The sequence below is a fragment of the Pectinophora gossypiella genome, chromosome 5 (genome assembly GCF_024362695.1).
Source record: "Pectinophora gossypiella chromosome 5, ilPecGoss1.1, whole genome shotgun sequence".
Lineage (NCBI taxonomy): Eukaryota > Metazoa > Arthropoda > Insecta > Lepidoptera > Gelechiidae > Pectinophora > Pectinophora gossypiella.
This window is the reverse complement of record NC_065408.1, coordinates 14,220,667-14,245,272: the sequence shown is the minus strand read 5'-3', so window position 1 is coordinate 14,245,272 and position 24,606 is coordinate 14,220,667. Positions and strand designations below refer to the sequence as shown.

The 24,606-nt window shown below is 37.2% G+C and overlaps 1 protein-coding gene across 3 annotated transcripts in view; it reads right to left on the bottom strand.

Moving 5' to 3' along the window:
- The window catches only part of LOC126367012 (uncharacterized), a 326,060-nt gene that overhangs the window by 242,673 nt on the left and 58,781 nt on the right, over nt 1-24,606 (bottom strand). For all 3 annotated transcript variants that reach the window (XR_007566431.1, XM_050010366.1, XM_050010365.1), the window contains exon 2: nt 13,875-14,032. Coding sequence is in view for 2 of the 3 variants with exons in the window: in XM_050010366.1 (XP_049866323.1) it covers nt 13,875-14,006 (132 nt within the window). In the remaining variant the exon portion in view is untranslated. The remainder of the gene's footprint in view (nt 1-13,874; nt 14,033-24,606) is intronic.

The window sequence follows — 24,606 nt, the reverse complement described above, 5'->3', positions numbered from 1 at the left end:
AAATCTCGAAGATGCAGCGACGTAGTATAATTAGATAGAAGAGCTTCATCGTTTAAGTACTCCACCATTATACTCGTAAATATATATATCTGCATTCTTAGATGTAATAATCCATTATATTAAATAGTTATAATAACGAGAGTAGTTTAAGTGTTGCAAGTATACGTCATCATCTCTATAGCGTTATCCCGTTTTCACAGGGTCCGCTTACCTAACCAGAAGATTGGACAGGTCCGGTTTTTTACAGAAGCGACTGCCTGTCTGACCTTCCAACCCGCGAAGGGAAAACCAGCCCAATGCAGGTAGGTCACATACCTCCGAAAAGCATTTTCGGGTATGTGGGTTTCCTCACGATGTTTTCCTTCACCGTTGAGCAGGCGATAATCATTTATGATCCAAACAAAAATTCGAAAAACGATTTCGACAACAAACAAAAGAATTATCAAAATCGGTTCATAAACGACGAAGTTATCCGCGAACAAACATAAAAAAATGTACGGTCGAATTGAGAACCTCCTTCTTTGAAGTCGGTAAAAATCATAGGTTTAGCCTGTACTGGATTCGGACCTGCACCTGCGGCCTGTTGATAGTATTCATGTTATCATAAAATTATAATGGTTTATTTCACATTACACTACTCGACAATCTGGTCAAATGAGATACTATTTACGAAACGTCAAAACGAAAATTTCCTTTGGAGCTTGTATTTTGTCCTGCTCCCTTGGTCGCGGCTTCCCCTGGTAGTTGCGGCTTCCGAATACGCCGCTTAGGGACGGTACTGAAAATTATCGGCGCTCTAAGGACATAATATACCTACGATCCCAACGACACATTACTCTAGCCATAAAGGCGGCCAATCAGCTTGCGACACCAAACACTTCAAAACCTCGATACCGACCCCGCCGGCGTGATCGACGATTTCCCTCATTCAGCGCTTATCGCTATCCACCCACTAGGGTCGATTAATTCTTTCAAATATTTTCCTCTCAGACGACGTCCTGAGCCGAGGTTCGCGCCCAACTGTACCGGGTGAGAGCCCTTACCGCTCCCCATTTGTCCGGTCAAGTAGTTAATGACATTTGCAGCAAATCTATTAAGTTGTGCAGGTTTTACTAACACAGTTGGCTCGACCATAACAGAAATGTTAGTTAGATGTGGGTACTTAGTTCATCTTGCAATGGATGTACCTCTGACTACCCCATTAGGATATAGTCGTGAGCTTATTTTTTATGCTTTCCTCTCATTATCGCTATATCTTCAAGGGGATTTTCCCACATACCGGCTATATTAACTTTCCATCCATAATACTGTTGACCTAATCATTAATTTTCTCCTAGACAAAAGACTATAAAAACTTGCGCGTACGCAACGTACGTGCCTCTCTTACCAAGTTCCGGTTTTTTCTTCAATCAATATTTTCCCAGTAGAAATGTGTTGGATACCTGCATAATGCGCGCTTGTAGGCCCTATCAGTGTAGGTAGTCATAACTTTTAGCCTTAGGCTAAAGAGCTGTTCATGCGTCTATTTAATCCTTTTTTGTCCCCGATTCCTACAGACACCTCAACCACAACACCAATTTTATTCTAAATTATACCCGTCATTTTCTTATTCGCCGAAAAGGAAAGGGACGGATGATGGACAAACGTTAATTTTAAAATGAAAGAACTTCGGCGAATAATATAGGCATCTCGCTCATATGCAATCCGTTTGACGTATGCTGTCAGCTACCATTATCCCGTTTTTTACAGGGTCCGCTTACCTAACCTGAAGATTTGACAGGTCCGATTTTTACAGAAGCAACTGCCTGTCTGACCTTCCAACCCGCAAATGAAAACCATCCCAATACATGTTAAGTTACATACCTCCGAAAATGCATTTGAAAATGTGGGTTACCTCACGTAAATGACAGGTACTTATAACTTAAAATAAACTTAGATGGTATGTACGTGAATCACCACCAAAATATAATAAATCACCACCAAATGGTACTTTTAGGCCGCACTTTAATTCGAAAACAGACTTATTAGGTACTACAGTTGCTATGGACTTTGCCAAGGATCTATTGTAATATTTTCTTCAGATTTCGCTCTCTACAGTTCATTAATTTTAGCAGTCTATCACGGTAATTAATGTTTTCATCATCGCATTGTATCTGCTCGTTGGAACAAGGCCAAGGTTCCATAGTTTTACATTTTAAATAATAAATTGAATAATTTTACGTTAATGGGAACAATCTGCAATGGTTAATCATAATTGGAAAGCTTAGCTTTTGATAGATATCAATTTCAAAATTGATTTCTATTGATTCATTGTTCGCCCTTGATGGTAATAATAATTCGCGATTCTTCGATGTTTCGAATGCAGAATTCAAAATTTGAATATTTTTACCCCTCTCGGGCAGCGCCCCCGCTGACGTCATTACGCCTGAAGTTTCTTTACTACTCCAAACATTCCACAGTGAAAGGAGAAAAATTAAACTTATATAATGCTCGCAATAGGGTCTCAAATTGAATATAGGTGGGTACAATTAGTTCTTCCCTTTATGGAATACATTTCGAACAGTATAATTACTTATTATGATAACATAAACTCGCAACGAGTCAATTTTGCGGAGACTGAATGTATTTCGCCTTTGAGTATATCGAATGTAGTTTAGGCCTATGCTAAAGCTAACCTAACCCTGACCTAGAAACATAAGGCCTCATTGAATATCCAGCGTCTAGTGGTCGATTCAATAAGCAACATATATTATAAAACGTGTTCACGCAGAAATTCGTTGGCACCTTTGATTGGTAATAGACAGTATGAAATCTAAGGGCCTTATCTCAATTGCGTATCCATTTATACAACTGCGCCAACCTGGTGTCCTAGTGAGATGCCCCTTGTAGTCAAACTACAGCTACTAACTTGCTAAATATGAAATATTCAAACTTGACATCCAAACCAGCAGTTTCCAATCCCGCGGGGATTTAGCAGGATTATACTAAATATTGCGGCGATCCGTGAAATAGCAAAGTTTAAGCTGTTATAATATATGATCATTGTTGTTTTATATTTTAATTGATTTTATTTGTTTTATCTAATTCTATTTTATTATATTTATTATTTTAAGTTATTTGAATGTTTTATTATGTAAATTATGGATCATTGTTATCTGAAATAAAGAAATTTTAATTTTAATTTTTTTTTTAATATGAACTAGTCAAAGCCAAAGTTGATCAGTTACCTAGTGGTTTATTTTGAAAATAAATACATATAAAGTAAAATGGATGTAATTATTTACAGATATTATTTCTACTATTACTCCGTGGTACTCCGGGGGGGGAGGGGGTAGTACTGCGGGGCGGAAGACAAGAAACCACTTGAGGGAAGAAACCACTGCGCTATTTTTCCCTAAAAAAGTAGCCCTGGAAAATGCTGCACCGACAAGAGCGTGCCTCTTATATTTTTTGAATTTATTATTTCTATATCTACTAACTTCTAAACCTTTAATCGTCTTTAGGTCTCTAAATCTGAGCCGTGGCAGCTCAGTTGCCTCTCACTTTGAGGCCCCGGCCTAAGCCAATAATTGTCGAATCTGTTTTCGAATCAATTGGATCATAAATGATTATCACTTTCTCAGCGGTGAATGAAAACATCGTGAGGAAACCCACATTCCCGAGAAATGCATTTTCGCAGGTATGTGACCTAACGTGTATTGGGTTGGTTTTCCCTTCGCGGGTTGGATGGTCAGATAGGCAGTCGCCTCTGTAAAAAACCGGACCTGACAAATCTTCGGGAGCGAATATTACATATTTATGTCCTTTCATTAGAAATGACATAAATCTCTCTGTCGGTTTTAACGTATTTTTAAACGTATGATGGACAATTGGACAATTTAATTGTTAGGGGGGGATAGGCCGATCCCTTAGCACCATTAGGTTCATCGTATCTACCTTTGAGTTGTGACTCTGTCCACCCCATTAAGGATTGCAGGCGTGAGTTTATGTACGTATGTAATATGTATGTCTAAATTCCTACATACAAGACAGACAAACCGAGACAATAGCAAAGTATGGTCATAATAGGTATACGTACATACCTACTTCAGTATTTGCGGCTAAAATTAAGTAAAAATGTCTGGGGGCACGGGAGTGTCCTCGCCAAGACGAGCAAAGCGAAGAGCAAGGGCATTAGCTACCTTTTCCCGAAACGCTTCGTCGATTTTTTGAACTCTCATAACTCAGGTTTGGATTATACTAGATAAACCAAATACACAGGAAATCTTGTCAGCAGTGAACTTATTACACATGGCGTAAAGTATGCATAGATATAATACATTTTTTTCGTGACTTATTGTAGATTTGCCGCAGATGGCATTAACTACTTGGCCGGAATAATACTTTAGATTTTTTTAAGATATGTAGAAAACGCAGTGTTTGTATAGTTCGGGCGTGCAGTTAAAAGCTTGGCTTTACATGAGTTCTGATATCTTTTTGAGATTGCGATCGATTGCCATGTACTGAGTTAAGAGACTTTTTGTAATTATTTCTTTTTATTTTGGTGCAATAAAGTGTATTTGTATTGTATCGATTTGATCTCGCCTTGGCAACATTTTACATGAACATGTTTTTAGTGGGATTACTATTACCACGGAAGGCTTTAATTACCTCTTGCAAGTGACAAAAGGTCTTTTGTTAGGCATTGCAAAATTATTCATAACTTACGAGTATTTCAGTAGTCTGAAAATTGCATAAGTAAATGAGTACTTGTGTCAACTTTTTAGGTCAACTTCCGTGTGAGTGGTAATTGATAACATTGACAAAAGACTTGGGTACATACAAAGGTAGTACGGTCACGAGCATTAATATGTATACACTTTGGTACCATGTCACATTAACTTTTTTGACAAATTGAACTGTAAGTCTCACTAAATATCAAATATGTTAGTGCGACAGAGTCCTAAAGTGGGTACATTATGTTGCTCATAACTGTACTGTGATGATACTAACTGTACTTGAGGTTGGCGCGTTATTCGTAATTTTGAGATAGATGTCTTATGACAGAGTGTCGATCGCGCCGTGGTTCTGACACAATGTGGATTTCGAATGAAGCTTTCCCCGTATCTATATTTAGTATATTTTAACCATTGTCAGTACTATTCAGAGACGGAGGACAGGAGTCCTAGTACGGCATTGAAATAGATGAAATAGATCGCGTCAGACAGAGTACTGCGTGGCAGAAGGCAAGAAGAAAACCACTGCTCTATTTTTCTCTAAAAAAGTAGCATGGAGAATGCTACACCGACAATAGCGTGGCTGTTAAATTAATGATGATGATGAATAATAAGAAATAGAACAATAAACATGTTAATGCGACAACTTTGAATCCCGGTAAGACAGTACGAATTATGGTTACTATTGACCCCGATACGATGAATTCCCTCAATCAGCGCTTATCGCTATCGGCCCAATATTCCTCTAATTTATTGAGCATAAACATACATACATAAGCTCACGACAATATCCAAATTGGGGTAGTCAGAGTACATCCTCACGCCTGATCAAATTTTCTGTTAGACCAACTATTGAGCATCGCTTGAACAAATCACATAAAAGTACCATGTACCAAAGTACCATGTACCTAGTTAAGAGTCTTTTGTAATTATTAATTTTTATTTTGGTGCAATAAAGTATATTTGTATTGTATTGTAAAAGTGTGTTTCAGTCAGACCGTCTGGTGCGGAAATGACGCGTCGCCGTGAAGCCTGCAACCAACAAAAGGTGTCTGTGTTTGTATTGTTCCTGATCGCTTTGAAGTTTATTTAATAAAACTTACCATTTAGTTTGTTCAACTTTGCTTTGGTAACATTGCGAGTCTGTTTATTTTTTTCAGACAGATAAGCATAGCATACTTTTACCATGGTAGAGAAAAACATTTGAAAGAAATAATGAAACGTTTCCAATTTTCCCCACCATCACTTGGTAAATATTAGAATTGCGTGCTTTGGAAGGCAAGTTAAGCCGTTAGTCCCGGTTACTACTTACAGATGTAAGTAAGTACTCGTTACACAAGCCATAATATGTCAGGGGCCTTTGGCGGCTCAATAACCCTAAAACCAGGGTTGATGAGGTTGGTAATCCACCGCACAACCCACATGATAGGAGAACTAAGTACATACGAGATAAAGCAGTTTTGAAGGTTTTTGTGGAACAAAATAATTAAAAATAGTTTGCTTATACCGCCAGTATCACTACCTACTTAAACATAAGACATCACAATAATCAAAGTACGTGTTAAAATAAAGATATTTATATCAAAGATTCTAAGAATGAAGAGCAGTAAATTTACTGATAACATAGATTCTTATATCAACTGATTTGATTTGTAATTATATATTATGCCGGTTTATTGGCAAGGCACGTTTATATTGATATGCCTTAATATATGTATATGTGTGTGTGTGTGTATTTGTTTTAATATATGTGATGTGGTTGTACTTTATAAATAAATAAAATAAAATAAATGCTTTCCGCCCCTCAGTAGCCATTTCAAAGCCATACTAGGTCTTCTTTCCTCCGCCTCTGAATAGTATACATTTTGTTTTATGCTGATTTTCAAAGAAAAACTTAATTAGTAATCATCATCATCATCACCAGCCCATAAACGTCCCCACTGCTGGGGCACGGGCCTTCCCTATGGATGGATAGGGAGATCGGGCCTTAAACCATCACGCGGGCCCATTGCGGATTGATGGTTATTAACGACTGCGAATGCAGCCGGGACCAACGGCTTAACGTGCCTTCCGAAGCACGGAGGAGCTCGAGATGAAAACTTTTTTTTGTGGTCACCCATCCTATGACCGGCCTTTGCGAAAGTTGCTTAACTTCAACAATCGCAGACCGAGCGCGTTTACCGCTGCGCCACCGAGCTCCTCAATTAGTTAATTAATTAATTCGTTAGTAATATTAAGGAATAAAGGTCTTTGTTTTCTTTCAAAAAAATATTATGTCTTAATTAACCTCACTATCAAAAACAAGCAGTGTTCATCGTTTTCAGCTATCCTTACTTTTCATTTAATCCCGAAAATTCCGGGAACTCGCGCGATTGATATTTCAAATCCCGCGGGATTATGAATTTGCGTACTCGAATCGGGATTGCATTCCGTACTTCATTAGTCTGTACAAGTATTAGTACAAAGATAGCACGTTTGACCTAACATGGACTTAACCCTGCGTCCGACTCAACTTTCTATGCAGTAGCGTATTGGGTCCACTCGAGATTTCACGTAATAACTCATGTTTTACCGTGCATTACTGTGCTTTGGAAAATATCCGCAGTTTGTAGGTAATATCTTGTTATTTATCGTCAAACAAGAGATGTTTACGACGAAAATGTTGAGGGAATTAGGGTGAAAGTGACTTATATCTGAGGATTTGAACGAGTTAGGAAAGCTGTGTCTTGATAACGAATTAGGAAACAAGTAGGTAGCTTATTTTTAGGGTTCCGAACCTCAAAAGATAAAACGGGACCCTTATAGGATTACTTTGTTGTCCATCCGTCTGTCCGTCTGTTTCTATCGATAAAGTGTAGAGATATAGGGTGAATTAGGTATGTATAATAGTTAGAATCCTCAAGTCTGTCAGCTTAAACGTTTACCGTGTGAAAGACCTCAACGCTCCCCATTTGACCGGCCAGGTAGTTAATGACATCTGAGACTAATCTACAATAAGTCACGTCACAAACGTAGGTAGGGTATGACGTAATAAAGCACAATATTTATTTTTTTTTTGGACTATTGTAGATTTACTAATACTATTTATTTTCGATTGAGCTACAAAGCTAGAAAGTAAGAAGAGACTTATTTAACAGTAAACTTTGAAATCTCATTATTTTTTAATTTACATACATACATACAAGCAAAAACTCATGGGGTAAACAGAGACTATGGAATTCCATTTGCTACGATCCTGACATACTTCTCTTGCTTCCTCCATATCCATCAATCGTTTCATACACGTACGCCGGTTCAGAGTACTTAGATACTACTGAACCTTATCTATGGACATCTTCAATTATGTAAATTTTTAATTTAGTTTTTTCAAATATTCAAATGTGTTAATAAGTTTTATTATGGATCTAGTTATAGATAAAAAACGAAATTAAAAACGTATGTAATATTATTTTGTACATTGACAACTACTTAAATAATTATGTAAATTCTTAATCCTCTTAATTATTTCGTAATGTACCCGCGTAATATTTGTATTAAATAATATTATGTATATTAATATTCACTAAAATGATTTTGTAAATAAATGTTGATTATAAAAAAAAAAAATTTCACTAAATAACATATTCAGTGAGTTGTAATATGACATATTCTGATAAGAAGAGCAAATGTATTTACCTACTTTCGCTACTCAATTCATATACTTAAATTAATTGCATAATAGTTTCATCCATCATTTTGTTCGACAGGAAAAAACAATTGACAATCGTTTATTGTGTAATAGATAACTACCTACTACGGAAAACGAAAAAACCAGGTTTAAAATATTATTCACACCTTCAAAAAGTTCACTAGTGTCGCATATGCCGCATAGAATTATTAAGATTAATTAATTCCATTCAATGCTTCTATGCTTTTATACTATTCTGGGAGCAAATAAAAAAAACATAGAACACGTTCAGCTGCTTGTCTTGTCTGCAGGTTAGGTAAGCGGACCCTGTGAAAAATGGGATAATACTAGGGAAATGATGAAGCAATTACTGTAGAATAATCGACAGCTGTAGTGTGAGTCTTTTTTCGGTATTTTTGTCAATAAAATATTTTGGATTGGATTTGATGGCCCTTTTGTTTTTAGCGATTTGAAATTCTGCCCACCCTGATAAGGTTACGAGCATGAGCAGTGTGTAACTGACATTTCCCAGTTCTCAGCAACATGGCAATGCAATGTATGTGCAAATAAACACTGTCTCTTAAACTCTATAGTCTTAGAGACAGGGTACGATTTCCCATGCTGGTGATAATGTGCGAAGTTGTGTCAGTTGACCTGTCGGTTTCGGGTTTCGTTGGTCTAGATTCGATGCCCGTGACGGGAAAGGTATGAGAGGAAAGCGGGAATAACAAATAGAGCATAAACTTGTGGGTATCATATTCTTATTGAATTTCTAAAAGATATTCTATATTTGAGCAGAATTTACTAAGTTATATACCTTTTGACCTTTTGTATTGGAATGAGTAACCACTAGTCAATTTAAACTCAACTATGGCTCACCTTTTGTGCTGTCCTAAGTGCCCTATCACCTGCACTATTAAAGACCTTTACGAAGCCACTGACAATGCTGTAAGCGTGGCCAATTATTGGTCAGCAAAAATTTAGTTTCGATCGCCATCGACTCGCAAAGAAGAAGAATTCAATTCAATGACGAAAATTCAAAATTCAAAAATATTTATTTTTCAAAATTGGCTTACAAAGTTAGCGCTTTTTGAACGTCAAAAACTAAATTACTTATTATGTAACTAGCTGTAAAACTAGTACCACATCGGAATCTGTAACGCTGAGGGAAAGACGTGGCCAGAAAACCTCCCAGCACATGGCCGTAGTCCAACTGTTTCATGTTTTCCTTTCTTTTTTTAAATCCGGTTTGTATTACATAATTTATAAAATTAAATAATTATTCCAACTTTTCAGGCTACGTTACTCAAAATCAATATAGATGGCGCTGTATAAACTTTCCTTCGTTTAACCTTCTAACCTCATGGATAACAGATATATGCATCTTTACGTGGTGGCAAGCTTACGTGGTTTTCACCATAAGACAACGATATAGCCTATTTAGATGAGAGCCTTCAGCGCTCCCCATTTGTCCGGCCAAGTAGTTAATGTCATTCGTGGCAAAAGTACATAAGTCACGTCAAAAATTAATGTAATTAAAGCACGTAATAACGGGTTCTTACCGCGTTTAAATGGGGATATGAGACTCCCGACATTTCGACACTGTTGCAAGTGCCATGATCACGGGATTACTGATGAGATTGGAGTGGAGTAGGTAGATCCATAATAACCGCGTAAATATAAAACAATGTGTAAAAATTAATGTGTTTTAAGCTTACTCTTGCGCCAGTCCGTATAGGCATTCTACTGCTGATTTAGTAATGTAGTCCACTGTGGACTAATGGATGCAAGTCCATTGCCCCCACGATTTATATAGGACGAGCTCATATTACAAACGTATCATCTTTAGTTTATATAGTAGAAGTAACGTTTACACATACATACATACATAAACTTACGCCTATTTCCCAACGGGGTACTTTTTTTTGACGTGACTTATTGTAGATTTGCCGCAGATGGCATTAACTACTTGGCTGGAGTTTTTGTATTGTATTGTAAGCATCTTTTTTAAAGTCACGTTCTGATGTGAGTTTTCTTACCAAAACCTTGGAATAGTCAACCTAATTTAGTGTGTAACAACAACATAACAGCTTACGTTTACTTGGCCGGAACCACCGGGGTACGCAGAGACTTTTTTTTCTGTTTTGGTTTTCCCCGAAGGGCAAGGCAGAGGGAGCTATGCCCATACAGCCATGTCTTACGTATTTTTTTATCTTGATTATGATTAATGAAATGACGAAATGATGATAGGTGATGACGATAAATGATGAAACCTAAGCCCCCACCCTCTGAGCAGACTCCTACTCCGAACCCCAAACGAATTAATTCAAAAGTCCGCATAAACTTTCGAGTTATGAAGCGGCTTGTTGGCACGAAGCGAAAATAGATAGATACACTTTGTTTATTGAATATTCCGATATAATAACACTTCTCTTGCTTCATTTACATTCATTAATCGTTTCATGCACGCAGGTTCAGAGTAGATGGTACTAACAACTTAAAATAGCCAAGCGTACTTTTCAAAGCTAAGAATATTCTTCAAATTCAAGAGTTTACCGTATAAATTACGTCTAATTACTTCCATATTAGATCGACTTCCTTATAAAACTTGAGATGCATCGTTTGAAGTAGCTTGACCTAAAAATATCAAGGAAGCATTGTACTGAACTGCATTGCTATAAATAGGTATTATCTTTACTATCACAGCTTTGACCCTATTGAAGAGCAAATGTACGTACCTAACTATTAAATTACTCTAACGAAACAAAAAACTATTTGTAATGATGTATTTAATTGAATAAATAAATAGTTTAATAAAATTGTTTTTTAGTTTTTTATTAAAATAAATACATAATTAAAAATAGATTTTTTGTTTAGTTTTTGTTAGGATTTCAAAAACCTAAATAAGAATACCATATAACTGAACTAACGTCACTTGACCAACTCTATTTTGAGTGAGGTAGCAACTCGCACATGTGAAAACTGGCACGTGGACCAGTTATCACTTATGCTGGAGTTATGTAGTGGACTCGCCCGAAACTCACGAAAGGCAGCTTATTCGTGCAGAGTAAGGAGTTCTCTCTCTTTTTCTTACGGAAATGCACATCATAATAACAACAGGTGAATCCGCTGAGGTGTTTGCGAGATAACCTCGAAAATATATAGGACGATCTTCCTTTATACTATGTATTAGTCATGCACTATACAACATTAATTCAACCAGAAATACAGAGTGTTAGAGACATCGTAACGAAAACTTTGAGGCATGATTCAAATCATGATTCTGAGTTAAAAAAAGCAAGAGTAAAGAATTGAAATAATTTAAAATCCTAAAAAAATTGAATTTTGCGACGGAAAATTCTACTTGATATTAACTCTGAATCATGGTCTGAATCATCCCCTTTAGTAGTTAGTATTCGTTACGATGTCACTAATACCGTGTATAAAATCTCTTTTTCTACTCCTCTACTTTAATCTGGCATTTAAATAACCAAAAAGTCTAATATAAGTACATACATAATTAAACTCTTTGAAAAAGTGTACGCTCTATGGCCTATAAAAGCATTGTTTACAAAGTGTAACTGTACTATAATGTCGCCAAAAAAGCATTGTTGTTGTTTTTTTTTTGACCTGGAAACTGGCACGTTTACTTTGTTTGGTGCCATAGATATACTATAAAAAAAAAGTATACATTTGCCGCCATTTTCCCGCGCGTTGGAAAATAAATTGGAAAATTTTTGTGTTTCGTTTAAAATTACGTCGTCGTAGAAAAAGTATTGTATGCAACGTTGTATAACTAGGTCAAAAAATGCTCGTGGCGTCTCTTATTGCGATGTTCGCCAAGGCTCACATCGCAACTCACGCCACTCGCATTTTTTGACCCTTCTTATACAACTGTTGCATAAAATACTATTATCTCTCAACATTAAAATCAATGCAAGTGTACAAAGATTAACGCTCCGTTTAATACATTCATAACTTTTAATGAGTTTTCATTTCATAGACACAAAAGCTCGGAGTAAATTGAAACAATGTATTTTTCCTAGAGTGATCAAAGCTAACAAACACGAGATAAAAATGACAAAAAACAAGAGATTTGACCAATTAAAAGAATCCCAAAAATTAGGTTTGAGTTTTTTTTTATTGTATGTTTTTTTTTGAGATATTTGATTTGAATATCGAATTCCATCATATTGGACAAGTCAAATCTCTTCTCAAGATTATACGCTGATGACCTTCCACATACCCACATCTTACACCATACACCGAAACTTCGCACACCAGCCCTACATTCCCGAGAAATGCGTTTCGGAGTTATATGACCTAACCTGTATTGGGCTGGTTGGAAGATCAGACACGCAGTCGCCTCTATAACTGAACTTCAGGTTAGGAAAACGCTAGGCAGATGATGATGACGACGGGCTGGTAATCTGCCATACTATATGGTTCATCAAACCCATCTTAGGATTTCAATTAAGGAAGTGTCTTTACGAAACGGAAAACGGTGTTTGAGGAAAACGAGATAATGCGAGGGTGATGATGATGGTGTGTATCTACGAATGTCTTTAAAGTTTTATTAATAACAAATAGGACAATAAAGTGGGTAAATGATCGTGGAAGGAATGAACAGACATACAAGAAACATCAGGATAATGACATGTGTGTATGGCCCCACGCAACGCCGGGTGCAAGTCGTCAAGGATGGTAAACAAGCATGTTGGATCGATAATTCGTCTGTGATGTGATGAATGAAACCAAATGTTCGTCAGTTGTAGTTTAACCAGTTTATAGTTCATTCAACTGCATGTTTGTCTTCTGTGATTGTAATTTCAACTCTAATTTCGTATCATACAAAAATATATCCTGATCTATCTCGATCAGAAAACAAAAGTTCATAGATCCGTTGGGTTAAAAATTCCACATCGAAGCATTATCACCAGCCCATTAACGTCCCCACTGCTGGGGCACGGGCCTTCCCTATGGATGGATAGAGAGATATATTCCATCTTAAACTTTCGATGATCTGTAAATATGCGTCTTCAAAATTAACATGTGAATTATTTTCGTGTGTTAAAAAGGCCACATCGAAGCAATTCATCCAAAAAAGCAATATTGCTATTTGACATTTGTGTGCATTGCAGATTGCACACTTACTTTTATATGCGCAAATGTCAAATTGCAATATTGCTTTTTTTTAGATGAATTGCTTCGATGTGGCCCTTTTAACACCCCTGCACACGACAATAATTATTATTCACATGTTAATTTTGAAGACGCATATTTACAGATCATCGAAAGTTTAAGATAGAATCCTAATTTAAGAAAATGTATTCTTTAATGAGTTTTTTTAACCTCCTACTACGTTCACCCCGAAAACAGTCAGGGAAAGTAACAACGCTAAAATACATAAACATGGCTCTCATCCTGCAGCTGATGCTATTGCCATGGTCGAAGAAAAAGAATCGAATGTTCTAGAATCTGTTTAATCTAACCTGGAAGAGCAAGTAGCCAGAGTCGTACATCCAGAAGTCATCAGGCGCGTTGCCGGGCTTGGCGAGGTGGATGGCGAGGCAACGCTGCAGGATCAGCTGGCAGCGCTGCCCCCCCGCCGGACGGCTGCTCATGTTCACGAACCAGGGGGCGGCATGCTCTGTGGAAGAGAAGAAATTTAAGTTAGTTTACAACAAACAAACCAACAAACGACAATGAAGATGGATGAAAGAAGAGTACATGTGGAGATGGATGAAAGGCCTATTACGAAGAAAGTTATGAGTATGAATGTGAATAGATTGTGTGAAGAAGGGAATGTGTGTGAAAGGTGTGAGTACCGAAATGATTTGCAAGCAATTTTGATACGAAGTCTGAAGATGTTATATGATGAAGCGTTTGGAGTAGCCGTGTAGTGATGAGGCTCATATAATGGTCTACCCGTGTCGGGTTTTGTCATGTAACAATAAAAAATAAAAGTGATGATTGGAAATTGAAAAAATAATTGAATTTATTTTTAATTTCCACGCGCTCCATTTATGTTGTTCATAGTGTAGTCGTCAAATATATTATTCCGTAAACGAAGCGAAAACAAGATACATTCAGTTTTTTTTGACGTGACTTATTGTAGATTCGCTGCAGATGGATCTTCCGAATACATTCCGCTTAGGGACGGTACTGAAAAGTATCGGCGTCCGAAGGACGTAATATACGATCCCGACGACCCGATTACTCTAGCCATAGAGGCAGCCAATCAGCTTGCGACACCAAACACTTCAGGACCCCGATACCGACCCCGCCGGCGTGGTCGACGATTTCCCTCATTCAGCGCTTATCGCTATTGACCCACTAGGGTCGATTAATTCTTTCAAATATTTTTCCTCTCAGACGACGCCCTGAGCCGAGGTTCACGCCCAACTGGGCACCCTCAGGCATGGTCTCTTAAAACGTTGTACCGGGTGAGAGCCTTCAGCGCTCCCCATTTGTGCGGCCAAGTAGTTAATGCTATCTGCGGCAAATCTACAATAAGTCACGTCAAAAAAAACTGCAGATGGCATTAACTACTTGACCGGAAATTTAGAAAAGAATACCTATAAGGTAAATGGTAGTGTGAAAGTCAGTGAAGTGGCAAGTGAGGTAAGAGGCGTGTAAACGGCCACTAATGCTATGTGGATCATGAGAACTGCGCTAGCGGCTATCGCACCCACACCGCCAATTATTGTGTTATCTCGTGCCCACACAGAATATTACTTTTTGACAAGTATACTGGGTGAACGAACTGCTTATCTTGAAGAGAAACTTCTGTGGTTTTATATGCTGGATAATTTTGATTAAAAAATGATTTCGCGAGGAAAGCCATTTAGAGATGTGTGACTCAACCTGTATTAGGCTGATTTTCCCTTCAGGTTGGAGGATCAGACAGGCAGTCGTTTCTGTAAGAAAATTGGACCTGTTAAATCTTTAGGTTGGTAAGCGGACCGGTGAAAACGAGATGATAATACGGCTTCGGAAAAATACCGAAAACCGGACCCAGTTGAAAATGGGTTAACTCTAGGTAAGTAGACATGAGGAGCTGGTCGTGATAATTATAAAGCGACTCAAAATAATATTTAAATAATAACAGAAACTAAATTAAAAACTACCCAAAACTAAAAAATATATTATGATATGATTGCCGTAAGAATAAAAAAGTAAAAACGGATGCAATATCTTTTTGAAACCCAATGACTAGGTTACCCAAATAAGCGCGAAAGCATCAAAATGGTAAAATAAATAAATAATTTTAATTATCGTTATATCTAGGTCATAAAAATGTTAAATCATAAGAAAATAATACTAAATTCTTAATAGAGGTATTTTCATCATTAAGCTTTTTAAACAGATAACAAAAGCACATGCTATATTAAACATAGTGCATTCTGATGACAATCGTAGGCACTGCACGAACAATTAATTGAATGTGCTGTTCATCTTGTAATCCAAGGCTTTATTCATATTCTTATTTTGAAATATTCTGACCAGTACTCCTCTTAAATAACTACGTCTAGCCTGGACTAAAAACTGCGGATGCAATTTCCAAAATGGCTTCCAGTTAACACTTTCCATTTTTAAATTGATAACTTTTTTATAAACGAGGAAGGGCGACACGCCCTTTTATTCGAAATCTGATGTTTCCTCCGACGTTTTAAAACTTGCATATTTTGAAAGTGGCATATTTTAAGATATCCGTTTTTTTTATCAGAAGCAACGGTTTTCTATATTGGTATTTTTATGGCTGTTTTTTTTGTGTAATTCGCTATAAGTACTAATTTTCTTTGGCCAAGTGGCTTTTAGTAAAGCTACGTCAAAATAGTTGCCTTTAAAAATGGAACATTTTCAATGGTTTTACCGAGTAGTCTTACCAGTTGAACTATTGGGAATTTCCATCAGTTTAGCGAAGTCGCATTCACACTGGAAAATGTAAACAGACCATAGCACCTTGTGCAAACTTTCCAAAGTGATAGCAATCCGTTTATTGCCAATAAATATAAGTTTATTCAATATTCTATTATCAATCAGTCCTAGAATCTCAATGTCTGGACCGAACAAGGAAACCTAATTAACAATTATTGACACCAAATACAGTCAACGGCGCGGAAGGCGCAATTACTAGGAAATATAATTTCTTAGCGCTAAACCAACACTAAGTAAGTCTATACCCATAATCGGAACGTTTACTTTACAAAATTCACTTAAAGACTCGCGGGTTTGTCGACTCTAGAAAGGAAGGTTTAGAATTTGTATTGCGATGTAACGTAAACGCAAACTCGTAAGTTAACGTATCGCAGTGGACAAGATATCTGGTATACAATGCTGCTTACATCACGTTGTATAACTCCACGTCGGGAAGAGCTTTTACTTTACTTGAAATGCGAATAATTAAAGTTATCTGTTTGTATTGGATTTGCCTCAATACTTACTTCCCGGTAAAATTATAATTTATAAAATAATAATATTTTAATGTCCACCTCGAGAACTGACGGAACTTTTGTCGTAGCCAATTTGTTAAAAGATTTTGATCCTTTCACTTATTGTCAAGTCGGATTACAATTAAGCCGTTGAAACGAAAAAATTAACTTAAAAGCGATGATTTTCCTTTTATAACTCGACCTACGATGTTTAAAATACATAGTTTCAAGCGGTTATAATCACAAGTGTAAGTCGGTAGGTACTGTATTTTTCTTTGAAATTCGCGCGCGGAAGGTATTTTGCATCCCAATTTCATCCTCTTAGAGGACGATTACCGGGATAAAAACTTCTATGATCCTCCCTAGGTCTCAAACTAACTCCTACCCAATGTGCGTCCCTGGTGATAAGTAAATAAAAACGCATTCTTCGATTTATTGGACTATATTACAAAAGTTAGAGAAAAGGCAACTTCCCGTCGCCATCATGTTATAGAGCAGTAGACAGCGAGAAAAACGCGGTGTTGCCATATTACAAAAAAAACATATTTTAACTACACACCAAATTTCATCTAAATCAGTTCAACGGTTTAAGCATGAAAAGTTAAGTAGAACAGACAGACAGTGATACTTTCAAATTTATATTATATTAACATGGATGTACCTATTTGTCAATCAAAGATTTTGAATTGGCTATAAAACGAAATGTCTATGACACTCAATAATAGGATTTTCATTAGGACATAATATCTATTAATAACACGTAAAATATCAGTTACAACAAATACGCCAATTATTACTGATAGTAATATGAATAAGCAAAGTAGTAAACATGATACGAATGGACAGGAAATTGAGACTATCAATTTTGCTTTTAGATTTTCTACTTAATTGTCAATCACCTGTAGATCCAATATTCTTTATCTCTATCTGATCTGTCGTATATTCTTAAGGACGTTCTGTAGCAGTGACTCGGAGTTAGTCCACAGTCTTTGATTAATACGTTGATTAATGAGGTGATACCTAGTAAGGCCAGGTATAAAAGCAGATAGGGTTTCTTAAGACTAGTAATTAGCGAGACTTGCTAACGCTTTTTTTTTCAAAGATACTTTCACTGAGAAGATATACTTATAAAAAAGTACTTAGAGTGAATTTATCTGATTTAGAGTTACTTAAATTAGCTTGCATAAGTTCACGTGAACTCTACCGAGGCATAAAAGAGTTACGAAGGACGCAATTCCTCTATCGACTTTTACGCCTTATATTTATTTTTAAATGGCATTAACTACTTGGCCTGACTAATGGGGAGCGCTGAGGGCTCTCACCTGGTAAAAAAATTTAAAAGGTCTAAGGCCTAAGTATCCCAGGATGGGCGCGAAACTCTTATGGGAAAAACCAGGGTTAATAGAGACTATGAAATCAGCTTCGATCCTAACATAAGGTAAACGCTCCTATTAACGCCACCCAAAAATCGACATCGTTTACCGCCACCTTTTTTAAATTGCGGATATTTTGAATTGTGTCCGAGATAGAAAATTGATTCAAATGTCAAAAGATATATGTATTTATTGACTATGAAACGAGCATACCCCTGAGCGTGGGCAACAACAGTCTAATTTGTGATTGGTCTGTAAGTGTGCAGTGTCCGCGCAAGCAACGCGCTCCATACAAGCCACTACTGAAATGCATAAGCATACAACATTTTTTTCTTAAGGTTTTGTGTCCGATGAAACATATTTTTCTTCATTTTAGTAATTATAACTACTTGTTAATACGTTTAAGAACTGAGAAAGCATGCTATATTTGATATTTGTGTTAGTTTTAAATGATTAATTAGAGTTTTAAAATGTGGCGGTGATAGAAGCATACATTTGCAGTTTGGTTACTATTACCGCCACCTATGGCGGCGATCGATATTTGTATGATATTTGTATTTTTTTAATTATTTAAGGTAACATGCCCAATCATTCATAATGTTATCATCTTATTTTATAGTATGGTTCATGAACTATATTAAAATCTATTAACGCCACACATTTGGTGGAATTCAAGTATCCTGTGCTGCATATAAGTTAATGTATTTTTTTAAGAAATGTATGAACAAGTAGTTGAGGTAATTATGAATTTCTAATTTAAATACTTTATATATTTATTAAAATATGCTTTGAAACTGGTTATTACATACGTAGCTCTCATTTTGAATATTTATTTGTTTTCTTAAGACTAATTTTTATGTGGCGGAAATTGAAACACAGAAATTACATACATGTTTCTATTACCGCCACCATAGATTCCCTCTTATGATTTATAGACAGGGTGATGCATTATTCTTCGGACTGACAGAGTCGGACGGACAGACCGAAACGGACGGTCAGATAGAGACAGACGGACGGACAGACCGAAACGGACGGACAGATAGAGACAGACGGACGGACAGGGACAGACGGACAGACAGAGACAGAAGAACAGACAGAGACAGAAGGACAGGCAGAGACAGACGGACGGACAGAGACAGACGGATAGACAGAGACAGAAGGACAGACAGAGACAGACGGACGGACAGAGACAGACGGACGGACAGAGACAGACGGACGGACAGAGACAGACGGACGGACAGAGACAGACGGATGGACAGACGGACGGACAGAGACAGACGGATAGACAGAGACAGACGGACCGGCAGAGACAGACGGATAGACAGAGACAGACGGACCGGCAGAGACAGACGGATAGACAGAGACAGACGGATGGACAGACGGACGGACAGAGACAGGCGGATGGACAGAGACAGACGTCAATTATGTATATAAATCTATGAAACCAAAAGATTTTTCTGTAGTTTATGTCATAATTCATTTAATAAAAAAATAACAATAATAATAAAGTTTATTGAAAACTCCTCATACAGAATCATTTCGTCGACTCCCGAAATCCTGAGGGAGATTGGGAGTTTCTATAGACAGCTATATTCCACGAAAACATCAGGCGAAAGCATGGCTCGAGACCCTCGAGCCAAGCTTACCCGACACTACACTGAAGATATCCCGGACGTCAGCCTGTACCAGATTAGGATGGCCCTCAAACAGCTCAAAAACAACAAAGCGGCAGGAGATGACAGAATCACAGCAGAACTTCTGAGAGCGGGCGGAACGCCAATACTCAAAGCCCTCCAGAGGCTCTTCAATTCCGTCATATTTCAGAGCAAAACGCAGAGGGCATAGAGCGGAAGCGAGGTGGTCCTGTTCTTCAAGAAAGGTGATAAAGCCCTACTGAAGAACTACAGACCTATCTCGCTTCTGAGCCATGTCTACAAGTTGTTTTCGAGGGTCATTACGAATCGTCTCGCTTGCAGATTTGACGACTTCCAGCCTCCCGAACAAGCCGGTTTCCGAAAAGGCTTTAGTACCATAGACCACATCCATACGCTGCGGCAGGTTATACAGAAGACCGAAGAGTATAATCTGCCACATTGCTTGGCGTTTGTGGACTATGAGAAAGCCTTTGATTCGATCGAGACCTGAGCGGTGTTGCAGTCTCTTCAGAGGTGCCAAGTGGACCATAGGTACATCGAAAAGCTAAGGGACCTCTACCAAAATGCCACTATGTCAGTTCGAGTACAGAACCAGAGCTCTAATCCGATCCAACTGCAGCGAGGAGTGAGACAGGGAGATGTCATCTCTCCGAAACTGTTCACTGCTGCATTGGAGGATATTTTTAAGCTTCTGGACTGGAAAGGATTTGGCAACAACATCAACGGTGAGTACCCGACGCACCTTCGATTTGCCGATGATATAGTCCTAATGGCTGAGACCCTGGAAGAACTGAACACCATGCTCGAGCATCTCAGTAACGCATCCCAACGAGTGGGTCTTAGCATGAACATGGCAAAGACAAAAATGATGTCCAACGACCATGTCGCACCCACTCCAGTTCAGGTTGGGAACGTTACACCCGAAGTTGTAGACCAGTACATTTACCTAGGACAAATAATCCAGTTAGGTAAGTCCAACTTCGAGAAAGAGATCTCTCGTCGGATCCAACTCGGATGGGCAGCGTTCGGGAAGCTGCGGAATATCTTCTCGTCCAAAATACCAGTGTCTCAAGACGAAAGTCTTTGACCAGCGCGTGTTGCCAGTGATGACCTACGGCAGTGAGACGTGGCCGCTTACTATGGGTCTCGTGAGGAGGCTCGGTGTCGCTCAGCGGGCAATGGAGAGAGCTATGCTCGGTATTTCCCTGCTTGATCGAATCAGAAATGAGGAGATCCGCAGGAGAACTAAAGTCACCGACATAGCTCGGAGAATTGCAAAACTGAAGTGGCAGTGGGCAGGACACATAGCGAGGAGAACCGATGGCCGCTGGGGCGGAAAGGTTCTGGAGTGGCGACCACGTGTCGGACGACGCTCAGTGGGTAGGCCCGCTACAAGGTGGACCGACGATCTGGTGAAGGTGGCGGGAAGCCGCTGGATGCGGGCAGCGCAGGACCGATCGTTGTGGAGATCCTTGGGGGAGGCCTATGCCCAGCAGTGGGCGTCATACGGCTGTTGATGATGATGATTATTGAAAACAGTTCGTTTACAGTTTTTGTTGGAACGCTGTCTTTCAAACTAGGTGAACCTGTATTTTGAGAGACAGTGCCTTCCCAATTTATGTATCTATTAACTACATTAACAGTGGTAAAAACAACTTTTTTTTTAAATAAAGTATTTTATTGTACCTGAATAGTTGGTTAGATATCTCGGTGGCGGTATTCGATGCAGCAAAGGCGGTAATAGAAAGAAACCGCAATTTATGTGGCGGTAATAGAGGAAAGTGAGTTTTCGGACATAAAATTATTTTTTATCCAAAATATTCACTCAAAATTAAAAATTCTTTATGTATTTAGCAGAAGACAGTCATAACAATACAAATAAAATAAATAAGCTGCACTAGCAAATACAGAAGTACTTAATTTCTGAGAGGTAATCAGAGCATAGCTTAACCTGGCGGTAATAGGAGCGTTTACCTTAGTTTTCTCACATCCATCTATTGTTTTATAGACGAGCGCCAAATCCGAGTAGACTGAAATAAATCGCTTTAAGGACATCCCAATATTGGTCAGTGTACGTCTTTCCAGGGTTTCTCCTGCTAGGCCAAACCAAGCTCTAAGCACACTCCGGACGCCACAAACAAAACGCCTCGTTTTACACAGACACTACACATTGGCGTTATTGTACACGCGGATCTGTGTGTGTGACGTCTGCCGCTCATAGTAAGTTCCTTATTCTATGCTCCAAGCCAAAAAAACAAAGTTAACATTAGTTAATGTATAAATATTAAGAACTTAACTCCTATAAGTATAAAAAGCTAGTCTAATTCCGATCGCGTGCATACATTTACCCATAAGTCTAAATTGCACCACTCCATTTTGAGAATTAGGGTCGCACACCACCGCTATTATAACGGCATCAGAGCCAATTTTTATTGTGCAATGGTGTGGATGTAACATTTTATGTCACGGTATGGGATCTTCTTCAATTGTTTCCAGTGTAAAACATAAATCTTTTAGATAACGTTTGGACACTAATTGTTGTGTTAAGTAATGGGTAATAAGTAATATTTTTTTCTGTAAAATGCACTGTTTTTATATTAGATAATAAGGTTGGTTATTTAATGTATTTTAAGCTAGATTGAGAGTAACGTAAACAAAACACATACCATAACAGAAGCTCACGACTGTAAAACAAATTGGTACATCCATCGCAAGATGAACTAAGTACTCCTGTTTCATCGAGCTTTCTGTTAGACCAACGTAACGAGAGCCGTATCGCCGTCTATAATGTAACGTATTTTATCCTCTAGTAGTTATTTATTTATTATTTTATTATTTTATTTTATAGGAAACTATTGTCATATCTACATGTAATGTCATATTTAATTATAATATATACGTCTGATATAAATGGGTATATGTATGTATGTATTTATATTTATATATTTCTATTTTATTTTTATTTATTTATTTTACTTTTATTTGTTTTTTTTTTATTTATAGTATTTATTATTTTATACTAGATGTTGCACTGTCCCGCACCAAATTGTAATAATGTTTCCTATCCACTGGTTGCCTGGAAGAAATTGCTGCTTAGCAATAAGGCCGCCAGATTGTATTGTATCTATCTTCATCTGTGTGAATTTGTTTTGTATGTTGTGTGCAATAAAGTATATTTGATTTGATTTGATTTGATTTGATTAATGGACGAGTCAACTGTGTTATTGTAATTTGCAAATTGCAAAACTATAACATAAAACAAACGACACATTTTATTTATCAAGGGATAAAATACTTTATTGACACTAGACAATTTACTAAGTATATAAAGAATGATAGTCGATTACTCTTTACTTTAAGCCATAGTACACCAAGTATAACTTTTATGATGTACAAGCAATGACAGTCGTAAATCAAACAGGGCTTTCATACAGTTTACTAAGGAAGGAAGAACAGGGTTGGCAGAATTTACTTCTATATTTTTAATTTCATAAAACTACTCATTTGCAAAAAAGAAGTCGGAGAGATCGGGATTAAATTTATTAAGAGACATAAAAGTTACCATTAAAACGAATGTAAGTATGTACCTACACAAATATTTAGGTAGGTACTTAATTCTGTAAAAAAATAAAATAACTGATGAAATTCTGAATTTCTAGGTTTGTAACGAGAACCCTGATTGAACTCTAGGCTTTTTAAAACAGAGGGGTTAACTATAAATAAAATTTAACTTGAAATAAAATTTTGATTTTCTCAATTCTATCCATTCAAAAGCAATGTTATTTTCTGGTTATAGTTAATTCCTTTTTTTAGGTTTTCTAGAGTTAACTACGAAAAAAGTTATCTAGAGTAACTAAAAAAGATAATAACTCTAGGAAAACTAAACTATCAGCCCTAGCATTGTAAGCACTTAACTATGACTTTCTCTAACCATCACAACTTTATGCTACAACAGAGATACATTCTACCTTTACACACTTTATGTATACGTGATTTATAATATTATCGCCCTAGCGTCATCCCGTTTTTCACATGATCCGCTTACCAAAACTGAAGATTTGACAGGTCGGTTTTTTTTTAGAAGCGACTGCCTGTCCGACCTTCAAACCTGAAGGGAAACCATCCTAATCGCAGGTCAGGTCACATACCTCTCGAGTATGTAGGTTTCCATAATAATGTTTTCGTTCACCGCTGAATCGCCCATAATTATATAAATGGTCTAAAGTTATAAACGGTTTTTACAACTTGAGACATAATAATCGTCTCTCTTGTAAATAACCGTCGTATCTGCAACTTATGGCAAAACCGATTTGCACCTTTTGTAATTCGTCAATAAAACACAAATCACTTTAGCAAGTAAACAGGATGAATACATTATGACTAGGCAATCTTATTATTTACTTAAGTAAGTATTAAACATTCTATTAGGCACACTTAATATTCAAAATAAACACAACTAACTGCAATCCACTTTCTTTTAATATAATTTTATCTGCATTGACATACTGTTCCAAATTGTACACGCATAAAAAATATAAGTACATTGAAGAATATTTAAAAGTACGTCTCAATAAAATATTTATTTTACGACTTGTTGCAAATCTCATGCTTTGGTTCCACTTTTACATCTAAAAGAGTTTTATTACTTTCATTAAATTCTATATATAAAATGTGTATTAAAAAATATAAAATGATTAAGATCAATTAGATATTAAAAAAAACGTTTTAATGTAATATAATTTGATATATGTAGTGTTATTT